Raw genomic sequence first — 13,709 nt, forward strand, 5'->3', positions numbered from 1 at the left:
CAGGAGTCTGGGTCACTAACTCAGCTCCTTGTCCAGATAGGGAAGCTCACCCTGGAAAAAGAAAGAAATGCACACAGAGACACACAGAGACACATGGAAACATGGACACTCAGCCACGTGGGGCTCAGGACTTACTTAGCATGAGGAAAAGGGAAGGTCCTGACCACTTCTCCACCCTCCTCGGTAATGGCCTCATAAATCCACTTGCGGTTGCGGCGGCAGGTGGGCCCACACTTGGTGGAATGGCACTCAGGGCATGGGTAGAAACATCCCAGGCAATCGGTATCCAGGCAGTCGCAGAGGTCTTCGCCATTCAGGGTCAGCCTTCCTTTATTGTCGTACTTGTACACCCCTTTCTTCCCCCGTGGAAGCTTCACAGATGGTTGAGCAAATTGTGGGCCACTTTGGCTCTGGGAGCCAGAACTGGTGCCCAAGCCAGCAGCGCCCTCCTGGCGAGCCTGGCCGCGGGGACCACCTCTGCCATGGGACCTGGTTTGGCCTTGGGACCTGGTTTGGCCTTGGGACCTGGTTTGGCCTTGGGACCTGGTTTGGGTTTGAGACCTGGTTTGGGTTTGGGACCTGGTTTGGGCTTGGGACTTGGCCTGGCCCTGGGACTTGGCCTGGCCCTGGGACTTGGCCTGGCCCTGGGACTTGGCCTGGCCCTGGGACCCAGCTGGGCCCTGGGACGCGGCTTGGCCCTGGGATGCGGCTTGGCCCTGAGACCCGGTTTGGCCCTGGGACGCGGCTTGGCCCTGGGACCCGGTTTGGCCCTGGGAACCAGCTTGGCCCTGGGACCCAGCTTGGCCATCACGCTTTTTGGTGGAACCACGGGGGCGGCCACGGCGCCGGCGGACAGTGGTGGTGGTGGGATCAGCAGCAGCGCCATTCTTGGCTTCTTCATTCTGGACAGGTTTCTTCTGCTCTTCTTCCTTCTTAGCTTCAACTTTTATCTGAGGCTCTGGTTTCGCCTGCTTCTTGGCTGCCTTCTGCTCCTTCTTGGTGGCACCCACTGATTTACTCTCAACCTCCTCCTTCTTCTTGGATGTTTTACCCCTGGTAAACATTTTCGCTCAGTGGAAAGGCAGCTTCTCTTGCTGCCTCAGCAGGCTTGGAAGTAGGCTGTGGGACCTTGGGAAGGATAGCATGCACATAGAGTCACTAGAAGCGTGTGTATGTTTGCTGCTGTGGAGGGACATGGCATTCAGGAACCGAGAAAGCTCACGGGTCTCGGCGTGGGTCTATGTAAAGAGGGGTCCTTGAGTACCTCCCCAAAGGGAGACAGCGAGGCGGGGGAGAACCAGGCTGAAAAGTTGAGCTAGGCCTGGCTCAGGCCCCATCTCCTCTCTCCCTTTGCTGCTTCTTTCCCTCCTTCCCAATTCTCATTCCCTCATCTGGCTTCCAAGGACTTACCAGGACCATCACAGCAGCTGGCACTAAGTCCTGAACGGACTCCCCTGGCCTCCCTGCCACTCTCCTCTTGCTTTCTGTGTGCCTGCCTCCCCCAGTTGGGAACATCCATTCTCCCCGCTCTGGATGGAAAGAGCCAGCCTGCTGCTGCCACTGCTGCTGCTCTTCCTCCAGCCCTCCTAGACCACCATCTGGCCCATCACCCCTGGCCTTCTGGAAACCCCTCTCTGTGACCTACAGACTCCCTTCCATCCTTGACCTATTCAAGCGACGTTTTTAACCCCCCACACACACACACTTAAGAGCTGAGCTGAGGAAACCAAGCTTTCCCTAGGACTAAGGGGGGCTGGGGAGAAAGCCTTCCCTGAGACCACCCTGCCTTCCCTCCTGCTGAAACCACAGCCCCGGGGTGGCAGAGGGGCAGGTGGTCTCCCGGGGATGACACTGGGCAGCCCCCAGCACCAAGGGGCCGGGTCAGGAAGGCCGCCCCCACCTCCCCCACCTCCCCCAGGGAAGGCCAGAGCTGGAGGGAAGAGGAGCTTTTCAGAGAAAGCCATGAAAGCTTGGGGGCAGGCTGCGTTAGGGACCGGAGCTATGATTCCCTTGCCTTAGGGGGTCCTGGGTGAGGGGGTCCTTCTGTGACTCCTCCCTTAGGCGGCGGGCACTTTCTCCCCAAGGAGATGCGCTTAGAGCAGAGGGAGCCCAGTCCCTGAGCAGGGGAGTCCCAAACCAGACTGACTGGGAACCCTGGAGCCGAATAAGCAAAGAGACCGCAAGGTGGATGATGTTCCTCTGTGCTCGCTTAAGATTCCGGGCACAGGGAGCCCTTTCTATTGGAGGTTGAGGCCCTGGCCTGGGGGCATCCCAAGAGGCAGTAGCTTGCCCGAGGCAAGACCCCCCCAATGTGGGGATTGGAGCTTCCATGTAAGCCAGGGCTTGTACTGGGAGAGGGAGGGTGATGACTAATGGGGGGGGGGACGAGAACGTCATCTAAAATGAACCTTAGTGTGCCCGCTCACAGAGCAGGCTTGGAGCAGTGCTCCGTCCCAAATGGCTAGACGAGGCGCTGTTTCCATTAGGGGAGGGAAGGGGGATGCTGGGAGTCAGCAGAAACGAACAGCCGGGTCCCTTTAGCCTCCCAGCTGGGGAAGGAAAATGTGCAAAGGGCCTGGAAGGGCCACGCGGGCGCCACCTACTTAAACACACATGCTCTGCCTTCTGAAACGCCGCCATTTCAGCCAAGGAAGACCAGAGTTCAGAGCTGCTCTCAGACACTTCCTAGCCGTGGGAGCCTAGATGGGCCATTTCCCCGCCTGCCTCAGTTTGTAAAATGTAAAATGGGGATCAGAGGAGCAAAGGCAAAAGAGATCTTGGTACAGGACTTGCTCTCCCCAGGCCTGGCCATGGTGTGCCTAAGAGCTCGTTTCCTTCCCTTTCCCTTGGCCTGAGAAAGGAAAAGTTGACAAAGGGGAGGCTGGATAACCTGATGCTTTGGGATGGATGTCCTGAGAGCAATTTTGCACTTCCTCCCTCTGTGAGTGAAAAGCAACAACTGGTCTGAGATGGGGTTCCGTGGGGCTCGCCAGCCTGGTCTTGGGGTACGTGAGCCCTCAAAAGGCTAAGGCGGCCTCATGGAAGCCATCCCTATGTAGCGAGAGCACCCACCCTGCTTCATCTGAACCCTTTCCCTCAGGTGCTGACTGAGCCCCTGCAGAGGCAATGGGCAGGGGGGGCCGGGGCTGGGCTTAGAGGGAGATTCTCCTGCTGCCTCGGGGCCAAGGTCAGCCACCCAAAGGGAATCGGAGCTCCCCGGGCCACACCCTGGGGAGAGGGAGGGAGAGGAGGAAGGCTGACAGGGGGTGGCCACTGAATGGCTTCAGCCCCCAATGGCTGGGGCCCAGCTCTTGCCCCCAGCTCTTGCCCCCACCACGTCCAGGGTAACTTGCCTTTGGAGTCTTCTCCCAGGCTAAGCTTTATCGTCTCGAACAAACCTGGAACAAAAACAGACGTGGGATCAGCAAGGGGGTTTGTGCCAAACCGGAAGCGCCCCTGCCAGGGCCTCCCCAGAGCTTCCCAGTCCAGGAGAACCCCGAGGGGCCCATGGCCAGAGTCACACCCTCCCAGCTGAAGGCCAGACCGCCAGGCGGGGGGTGCCACTCTGGGCTGGGCACCAGGCTGAGCCAGAGAAGAACTGACCTGCTCTGGCCCTCAGGGAGCTTACCTTCAGCTGGGGGGGGGGGGGTTCCGCCTCGCCTCGGGGGAGGAAACAAAACCCACCTCCTGGGGAGGGCTGAATGGTTCTAATTCTCGCCTCCCAGTAGCCCACCCATCTAAGTCATGGATTCTTGGAGCTCCTACGCATTCCTTTTCTACAAGGGGAAACTGAGGCCCAGAGAGGCCCAACATTCTCCTTATTCTAATGCGCTTCTCCCACTGCAGGACTAGGGCCAGGACCCAGATTTCCCGCTTCTGCGTTCAGTGTTCTGTCTGTCTGGCACTGGTTAGATGGAGGGCAGCGGGGGGTTTGCCGTAATGAGTGGGACAATCAGCCTGGCCCTTCGCCCCCTGGCCCTGGGCAGCTGGGCCCTCCCAGGGCACATCCAAAAAGCTACAGGCCCAGCAGGGAGATGGCATTTTTAGGGGCTCTGGTCAGCCATACACCAGCAGTAAGTGGTTGCAGAGTAGCCTTCTGTTACAGAGTAGGTAACTGAGGCCCAGCAATAGGAAAGGTCTAGCCCTCTCTCACACAGATAGAGAAGTCATAGAAGGGATGGGGAGCAGGGAGAGGAAGGAAGAGAGGAAGGGAAAGGCAAAGGAAAGGGGAAGGGAAAGGAAGACAGGGAGAAGGGAAGGGAGGGGAGAAGGAAAGGAAGAAGGAGAAGAGAAGGGGATAAAGGGATGGGGCAAGGGAAGGCCCAGGAAGGGGCTGGCAAAGAGGGGCGAGTGTAGCTATTGGATGAGGAGGAGAAATGAGGCCTACCTGTGGCAGGAGCAACTCAGAGCCTCCCTGCTTGGTGATCCCTCAGGGGAAGAAAGGAAAGAGCCTTCTCTGCCCCTTGGGGATTAAAGGGAAGGGGCAAGGGAGGGCCCAGGAAGGGGCCGGCACAGAATAGCCCCCCAGGGAGGGAGTGCAGCCCAGAGAGGATCTTAGGTGCTGCTCTGCCTCCAGCAGGATCATAAGACTAGCAGAGATCGGGCCCTCAGGGGACACAGGAACACATCTATTCCTTTTTACCAAGTGGGAAACTGAGGCCCAGTGTGAGGGAAAGACTGGCCCTCTCTCACACTGATAGAAAAGTATGTGAAGGGATTGGGCGAGAAGCAGGGAAAAGGAGAGAGGGAGGGGGGAAAAAGTCACAGAGAGGAAGGGAAGAAAGGGGAAAGGGAGAAAACGGGAGGAAATAGAGAAAGGAAGGAGGAAAGAGAAAAAAGAGAAGATGGGAGGAAGAAAAAAGGGATAGTAAGGAAGGGGGAGAGATGAAGCATGAGGGAAAGGGAGCAGGAAGAAAGAAAGGTAAAGGGAAGAGGAAGAAAAAAAAGGACGGGGAGAAGGGGGAAAGGGGAATGGAGGGGGAAAGATGAAAAGAGAAGGGATGGAAATGAGGCAGAGTATGTGGGAAGGGAAGGGAAACAGTAGTTGGAATGGGAAGAGAGGGGAAGGGAGAAAGGAAGAGGAAGAAGAGGGAGGGTCAGAGTAGAGGGGCAAAAGAAGGGACCTTGCTCTCAGACCCGCCTAAAATGCCCGCCTTGGTGACCCATATACCCCAAAAGCTCCATTTTGTGTGCTCATCCCCACATCCTAGTCCCAGGGACCCTATTGGATGAAGAGGAGAAATGAGGCCTACCTGTGGCAGGAGCTCCTCAGAGCCTCCCTACTTGGTGATCCCTCAGGGGAAGAAAGGAAAGAGCCTGCTCTGTCCCCTGGGGATAAAGGGAAGGGACAGGGGAGGGCCCAGGAAGAGGCCGGCTCACAGGGGCCCCCCAAGGAAGGAGTGCAGCCCAGAGAGGACCTTGGGTGCTGCTCTGCCCCCAGCAGGATTGTAAGACTAGCAGACTTCCTGACCCTCAGGGGACACAGGAACCCATCTATTTCTTTTTACCAAGCGGGAAACTGAGGCCCAGTGAGTGGGAAAGACTGGCCCTCTGTCACACTGATAGAAAAGTATGTGAAGGGATTGAGAGAGAAGCAGGGAAAGGGAAAAGGGAGAAAAAGGGAGGAAATAAGGGAAGGATGGAGGAGAAAAAGAGAGTGAAGATGGGAGGAAGAATGAAGATAGGGGAAGGAAGGGGGAGAGATGAAGCATGAGGGAAAGGGAACAGGAAGAAAGGGACAGTGAAAGGCAAGAGGAAGGAAGAAAAGCAGGGGGAGAACAGGGAAAGGGGATTGGAGGGGGAAAGATGAAAAGAGAAGGGAAGGAAATGGGGCACAGCAAGTGAGAAGGGAAGGGAGAAGGTAGATGGAATGGGAAGAGTGGGGAAGTGAGAAAGGAAGGGGAATAAGAGGGAGGGGTAGAACAGAGGGGGAAAAGACGGGACCTTGCTTTCAGACCCGCCTAAAATGCCCGCCTTGGTGACCCATATACCCCAAAAGCTCCATTTTGTGTGCTCATCCCCACATCCTAGTCCCAGGGACCCTATTGGATGAAGAGGAGAAATGAGGCCTACCTGTGGCAGGAGCTCCTCAGAGCCTCCCTACTTGGTGATCCCTCAGGGGAAGAAAGGAAAGAGCCTGCTCTGCCCCCTGGGGATAAAGGGAAGGGACAGGGGAGAGCCCAGGAAGAGGCCGGCTCACAGGGGCCCCCCAGGGAGGGAGTGCAGCCCAGAGAGGACCTTGGGTGCTGCTCTGCCCCCAGCAGGATTGTAAGACTAGCAGACATCCCGGCCCTCAGGGGACACAGGAACCTATCTATTTCTTTTTACCAGGTGGGAAACTGAGGCCCAGTGAATGGGAAAGACTGGCCCTCTCTCACACTGATGGAAAAGTATGTGAAGGGATTGGGCGAGAAGCAGGGAAAGAGAGACAGGGAGGGGGAAAAAAAGTCACAGAGAGGAAGGGAAGAAAGGGGAAAGGGACGAAATGGCGAGGGGAAGGAAGGAGGAGAGCAAAGGAGAGAGAAGATGGCAGGAAGAAGCAAGAGAGAGGAAGGAAGGGGGAGAGACGAAGCATGAGGGGAAGGGAACAGGAAGAAAGAAAGATAAAGGGCAAAGGAAGAGGAAGGAAAAAAAGGAGGGGGAGAAGAGGGAAAGGGGAATGGAGGGGGAAAGATGAAAAGAGAAGGAAAGGAAATGGGGCACAGCAAGTGAGAAGGGAAGGGAGAAGGTAGATGGAATGGGAAAAGAGGGTAAGGGAGAAAGGAAGGGGAATAAGAGGGAGGGGTAGAACAGAGGGGAGAAAGAAGGGACCTTATTCTTAGACCCCCCAAAAATGCCTGCCTTGGTGACCCATATACCCCAAAAGCTCCATTTTGTGTGCTCATCCCCACATCCTGGTCCCTGGGACCCTATTGGATGAGGAGGAGAAATGAGGCCTACCTGTGGCAGGAGCTCCTCAGAGCCTCCCTGCTTGGTGATCCCTCAGGGGAAGAAAGGAAAGAGCCTGCTCTGCCCCCTGGGGATAAAGGGAAGGGGCAAGTGAGGGCCCAGGAAGAGGCCGGCACAGAGGGGCCCCCCAGGGAGGGAGTGCAGCCCAGAGAGGACCTTGGGTGCTGCTCTGCCCCCAGCAGGATCATAAGACTAGCAGACATCCCGGCCCTCAGGGGACACAGGAACCTATCTATTTCTTTTTTTTTCCTCTTTTCTTTTATTTTTATTAATTTTATAATTATCTACCTATTTCTTTTTACCAGGCGGGAAACTGAGGCCCAGTGAGTGGGAAAGAGTGGCCCTCTCTTACACTGACAGAAAAATATGTGAAGGGATTGGGCGAGAAGCAGGGAAAGGGAGAGAGGGAGGGGGAAAAAATCATAGAGAGGAAGGGAGGAAAGGGAGAAAATGGGAGGAAATGGAGAGGGGAAGGAGGGAAGAGAAAAAAGAGAGAGAAGATGGGAGGAAGAAAAAAGGGATAGTAAGGAAGGGGGAGAGATGAAGCATGAGGGAAAGGGAGCAGGAAGAAAGAAAGGTAAAGGGGAAAGGAAGAGGAAGAAAAAAAAAGGACTGGAAGAAGGGGGAAAGGGGAATGGAGGGGGAAAGATAAAAAGAGAAGGGATGGAAATGAGGCAGAGTATGTGGGAAGGGAAGGGAAACAGTAGTTGGAATGGGAAGAGAGGGGAAGGGAGAAAGGAAGAGGAAGAAGAGGGAGGGTCAGAGTAGAGGGGCAAAAGAAGGGACCTTGCTCTCAGACCCACCTAAAATGCCCGCCTTGGTGACCCATATACCCCAAAAGCTCCATTTTGTGTGCTCATCCCCACATCCTAGTCCCAGGGACCCTATTGGATGAAGAGGAGAAATGAGGCCTACCTGTGGCAGGAGCTCCTCAGAGCCTCCCTGCTTGGTGATCCCTCAGGGGAAGAAAGGAAAGAACCTGCTCTGCCCCCTGGGGATAAAGGGAAGGGACAGGGGAGGGCCCAGGAAGAGGCCGGCTCACAGAGGCCCCCCAAGGAAGGAGTGCAGCCCAGAGAGGACCTTAGGTGCTGCTCTGCCCCCAGCAGGATTGTAAGACTAGCAGACTTCCTGACCCTCAGGGGACACAGGAACCCATCTATTTCTTTTTACCAAGCGGGAAACTGAGGCCCAGTGAGTGGGAAAGACTGGCCCTCTGTCACACTGATAGAAAAGTATGTGAAGGGATTGAGAGAGAAGCAGGGAAAGGGAAAAGGGAGAAAAAGGGAGGAAATAAGGGAAGGATGGAGGAGAAAAAGAGAGTGAAGATGGGAGGAAGAATGAAGATAGGGGAAGGAAGGGGGAGAGATGAAGCATGAGGGAACAGGAAGAAAGGGACAGTGAAAGGCAAGAGGAAGGAAGAAAAGCAGGGGGAGAACAGGGAAAGGGGAATGGAGGGGGAAAGATGAAAAGAGAAGGGAAGGAAATGGGGCACAGCAAGTGAGAAGGGAAGGGAGAAGGTAGATGGAATGGGAAGAGAGGGGAAGTGAGAAAGGAAGGGGAATAAGAGGGAGGGGTAGAACAGAGGGGGAAAAGAAGGGACCTTGCTTTCAGACCCGCCTAAAATGCCCGCCTTGGTGACCCATATACCCCAAAAGCTCCATTTTGTGTGCTCATCCCCACATCCTGGTCCCTGGGACCCTATTGGATGAGGAGGAGAAATGAGGCCTACCTGTGGCAGGAGCTCCTCAGAGCCTCCCTGCTTGGTGATCCCTCAGGGGAAGAAAGGAAAGAGCCTGCTCTGCCCCCTGGGGATAAAGGGAAGGGGCAGGGGAGGGCCCAGGAAGGGGCCGGCACAGAGGGGCCCCCCAGGGAGGGAGTGCAGCCCAGAGAGGACCTTGGGTGCTGCTCTGCCCCCAGCAGGATCGTAAGACTAGCAGACTTCCCGACCCTCAGGGGACACAGGAACCTATCTATTTCTTTTTACCAGGTGGGAAACTGAGGCCCAGTGAGTGGGAAAGACTGGCCCTCTCTCACACTGATGGAAAAATATGTTAAGGGATTGGGCGAGAAGCAGGGAAAGGGAGAGAGGGAGGGGGGAAAAAGTCACAGAGAGGAAGGGAAGAAAGGGGAAAGGGAGAAAACGGGAGGAAATGGAGAAGGGAAGGAAAGAGGAGAGCAAAGGAGGAGAAGATGGCAGGTAGAACCAAGAGAGAGGAAGGAAGGGGGAGAGATGAAGCATGAGGGGAAGGGAACAGGAAGAAAGAAAGGTAAAGGGGAAAGGAAGAGGAAGGAAAAAAAGGAGGGGGAGAAGAGGGAAAGGGGAATGGAAGGGGGAAGATGGAAAGACAAGAGAAGGAAATGGGGCAGAGTAAGTGGGAAGGGAAGGGAGAGGGTAGTTGTAATGGGAAGAGAGGGGAAGGGAGAAAGAAGAGGGAGGGTTAGAGTAGAGGGGCAAAAGAAGGGACCTTGCTCTCAGACCCACCTAAATGCCCGCCTTGGTGACCCATATACCCCAAAAGCTAAGCTCCATTTTGTGTACTCATCCCCACATCCTGGTCCCAGGGACCCTATTGGATGAGGAGGAGAAATGAGGCCTACCTGTGGCAGGAGCTCCTCAGAGCCTCCCTGCTTGGTGATCCCTCAGGGGAAGAAAGGAACGAGCCTGCTCTGCCCCCTGGGAGGGGGAAGGGAAAGGGAAGGGGCAGGGGAGGGCCCAGGAAGGGCCTGGCACAGAGGGGCCCTCCAGGGATGGAGTGCAGCCCAGAGAGGTCCTGGGGTACTGCTCTGCCTCCAGCAGCATCAGAAGACTAGCAAAGATCCTGGCTCAAAGGGGACCCCAGGAAGTCATTTACTCCTTTTTGCAGAAATGGAAAGTGAGGCCCAGAGAGTGGGAAGGACTGGCCCTCTCTCACACTGATAGACAACTCCAAACCCAAATTTGAAGCCGGATCCTTGGACTCCAGATTAGGGTCCCAGGACGCTCTGTTTCCTAGGTCAATATGTCCTGAATAACACCTGGATGCCACTTCATGTTATGTATCCACTGTTTGTGTGGTACTGAGCTAGGCACAAATACAAAGGCTAGAATACAAATAGAGCTGGAATTGAGTGACTGTGCCCCGCTTCTTGCTGTGGGGAGACCAAGGCCAAAAAGCACCTCTGTGCAATTACCCAACTCACCTCCCTGCCCCTCTATGTGTCATCTCAGGAACTCTAGCTTCTTCATCAAATATCATTTATGTATGTGATGATTAAATTAAATAATGACCACATTACATCACATGGTATCAGATGACCCTCTCCCATCGAATGCCCTGTAGAAACCTGTCTACACTGCTGGCTTAACCAGCATCTGGATGCCAGGGGGCTGAGGCATCAGCAAGCCTTAGAAGCCAGAGGTAGCACCTCGAACTCAATCCCTGGATGAAACACCACAATAGTGTCTTCAATATCCCCAGAAGCTTCTTCTACTAGGGTCCTGCCCCCCCCCAGAGGATGAAGGATGATGACAAAGGAAATTTACCTCTCTCAAGAGGGGTACTTCTAGGGATGGGGAGGGACCAGAAATCCTCCCTTTGCCCCAGGAGCCCTCAGGTTCTGCATTCTACAGGGGAGGAAACTGAGCCTGGGGGAAGGAATGGGAATAATTTACAGTTGCACTAGAAATAAATGTTAGAAAAAATTAACACCCCCGGTTTCAAGAGATGTTTCCAGGTGTTGATTTGTTTTCAAGGAATATGGAAAGGGATGGAAGCTAAATAGAGGGGATCTAGAGGAGTGACCACCAGTTCAGACCTCCAAAACCTCCTGCCAATGCCCCCAAATATATCCGCTGCCAACAAGGCTGGTTTCAAACAGCAAATTCTTTGGAATGAGTCAGAGGATTTGGGGCAAGGGGATTTTGCTAGAGGACCAGGTAGATTTTTTTCAGCAATCCAGCCCCCCAACCCCCAGTTCTAGCTCCTAGCGTGGGACTATGCACCCAGTAGGGGCTTTTTAATAAACATTCCATCCAATGAACATGTCATTGCCTAAAGAGCTTGTGGAAGGAGCTCTAGTCCTTCCAAACCATTCCTCAGTACCTTTCTCTAGTAAAAGGAAAAACCAGGTATTGCCAGCTGAATGCGAGAAGGCTGAATTCCCATTTGATCTGGCAACACGTTTGTTTTTGGTCTGATGTGCAGGATGATCAGCCTGTCTCTTCCTGTCCTGATTCTGGACGGATGGATCCTCTGCAGGACCCCCTCGTGCAGTCTGCGAGCCCAACAGGTAGACGGTAAGGGGCTGTTGTCAGCCAGCCAAGGGGGACAGGTGGTTGGGGGGGGGAAGTGATAAGAGTGCCAGGCAGGGGGCTGGCAGGAAGCTAAGGACCTTGTCTCAGCCAGGTAGGGTCTCCCCCTCCTGGCCAGCAGTAGACAAAGGGTCATTCCCCTCAGCTTCGAGCCCTTCTCCTCTTATTACCTGAGCTCCAGTTAATCCGGGGGTCTTTTTATCTATTTCCTTATTAATCAATAAATAACATTTCTACCTCTTTTTCCATGATTCACCTAGATGCAGAGCCCTCATCCTTTCATGAAATATCATTTATATAACAATCAAATACAATAACAATTAATCATCTCGAATACTATCCTGTTCTGTTAAATAATCCCCATTGAATGCCTTGCAGAAGCCCCTCCCCAGCCCTGGTTGGCCAAGGGGCTATATGAGTTGAGGCCTTGCCAGGCCTGCGAATTCTAAGGCAGCAGCTTTCACTCAATCCCTGCATAAAAAACAACCATAATGGCTTCAGTACCCCTAGAAGCTCCTTTTCCAGCTCTGCCCCCCCAGACCCAAGCATCTTGGCCCTCCCACCCAGAGGATGGAGAAGGATGAGAAATATGGCCTACCTTTTTCAGGAGGCCCTCAGAGACTCCCTGCCTCGAGGTCCTCTGATGACAGAAAGGAAGAAATCTGCTCTGCCCTCTAGGGATAAAGGGATGAAAAGGTGGGCACAGGAAAGGGCAGAGAAAGAGAAAGGGTGGAAGACAGAGGGGCAGCCACAGGGAGAGAGAAGAGCAGAGGGAGAGCCAGATGTGCTGCTCTGCCCCCAGCAGGGAGAAGGCGGAGTTATGACTGGATGGAGCCTTACACAGTCATCTAGGAAAGCCTCCTCCTTTCAGAGGGGAAGAAACTGAGGCCGGGGAGGAGAAAGGACTGCCCCTTGCTCACAGGAAAATAAATATCAGAAGCCAAATTTGCATCTCCAGCCTCCAGCTCCACAAAAGGAACCAGCCATCTCTTATTCCTGTTTCTTAGCTCCCCCTATTCTAGGAAACATAATGGTTGCACCTGTTGCATTAAGTACCTACTACGTGTTTGCTCCGAGCAAAGGCTGGGGATACAAACCCGGATGGGAACGAGGCTCTGTGCTGCTCCTTCTGCCATGGGGCTACGGCATGGGCCTCTTACCAGTTATATAACTCGTCCACCTGTGTCTCCATGAATCACCTAAGCTCCGAGCCCTAAACCCTTTCATCGAGCATCAATTATTGATGGGGCAATTCAATTAAATAATGATCAAATCACGTCATATTAAATAGCATGACCCTGCCAAAGGCTCTTCACAAATTCCCCCCTCCCCAATCCTGCTTGGTCAAGGGGCTAGATGATAAAGGCCCCCCCTGGGCCTCAGAGGCCCCAGGCAGGACCTCTCACTCAATCTTCAGGTAAAATGCAATCTCAGTGGCTTCAGGGCCCCCAGGGGCTCCTTCTTTGGCTTTGCCCAAGATCCCAGGCCCTGGACCCTCATGCTCAGAAGATGGCGTGGAATGAAAAACGAGGCCTACTTCTGGCAGAAGCCCCTCAGAAACTCCCTGCTTGGAGCTCCCCTAAGAGCAAAAAGGATGGAGCCTGCTCTGCCCCCTAAAGATAAAGGGATGGAGCAGGGAAGGGCCCAGGAAGGGGCTCGGACAGAGGGGAAGAGAGGAGACAAGGGAACTCATGGGCTGGGGGAAAGGAGCTCAGATTAAGACGGGGGGGGGGGCTGCTCTTCCCCCAGCAGAGCAAGGTGAAGTTGGGCTGGAGGGGGGCTCACATGGTAGACTAGGAAAATTGCCTCCCTTTACAGAGCAGCAAACTGAGGCCAGGCAAGGGGCTGGGGCCTGCCTGGCTTATGGCTTCAGAGGGAAGTCTCAGAGGCCACATTTGAACCCAGATCCTGGGACTCCAGAGGAGGGTGCAGGAGGCTCTCGGGGTTCTGTCTAGGCTGCTTCTCAGTTCTCCAAGCCCTGAAAAAGGCACTGGGTGCATCTGGTACATGGAGCCCCTGCCATGTGCCTGGCACTGTGCTAGGCACCTCGGCACAAACCCAGCTGGGAGGCTCTGTGCCCCACGTCCTGCTGTGGGGAGACCAAGACCCAGATGAGCTTCTGTACAGTGACCTGACTCAGCCCCTGCCCCTCCTTGGGTTCCCTAAGCTCAGAGCCCTTAGCCCCCCCATCAAGTGGCAGTTATTTATGTGACCTTTCATTTAAATAATGACCATATTACATCCCATTATCCTACACGCCCCCCCCCCGAACATTTTCTAGAAGCTTCCCCTCGCCAATCCTGCTTGGCCAAAGGAGTAGATGGCCATTCGGTCAAAGTGTGGCCAGGCCTCAGAGGCCCGAGGCGGCACCTCGCACTCAGACCCACCTAAAACACCTCCATGGAGGCTTCCACATCCCCAGAGGCTCCATTTTGTGTGCTCATCCCCACATCCTGGTCCCTGGGACCCT

The 13,709-nt window shown here is 54.7% G+C and overlaps 1 protein-coding gene across 5 annotated transcripts in view; it reads right to left on the reverse strand.

The window, feature by feature from the left end:
• Positions 1–13,709, reverse strand: part of PNMA6F (PNMA family member 6F) — a 185,923-nt gene that overhangs the window by 7,424 nt on the left and 164,790 nt on the right. The window contains exons 1-3 of one of the 5 annotated variants that reach the window (XM_074277016.1): positions 6,940–6,981; positions 3,354–3,398; positions 136–1,128 (exon numbers count right to left, since the gene is read on the reverse strand). In XM_074277016.1, coding sequence (XP_074133117.1) covers positions 136–1,064 — 929 coding nt within the window. In that variant the 5' untranslated portion in view covers positions 1,065–1,128; positions 3,354–3,398; positions 6,940–6,981. Of the gene's footprint in view, positions 1–135; positions 1,129–3,353; positions 3,399–5,252; positions 5,295–6,939; positions 6,982–13,709 lie in introns of those variants that run through there. The other 4 variants (XM_074277017.1, XM_074277020.1, XM_074277021.1 and 1 more) reach the window with 4 other exon arrangements.

This window comes from Sminthopsis crassicaudata, chromosome X, assembly GCF_048593235.1.
Source record: "Sminthopsis crassicaudata isolate SCR6 chromosome X, ASM4859323v1, whole genome shotgun sequence".
Taxonomy (NCBI): domain Eukaryota; kingdom Metazoa; phylum Chordata; class Mammalia; order Dasyuromorphia; family Dasyuridae; genus Sminthopsis; species Sminthopsis crassicaudata.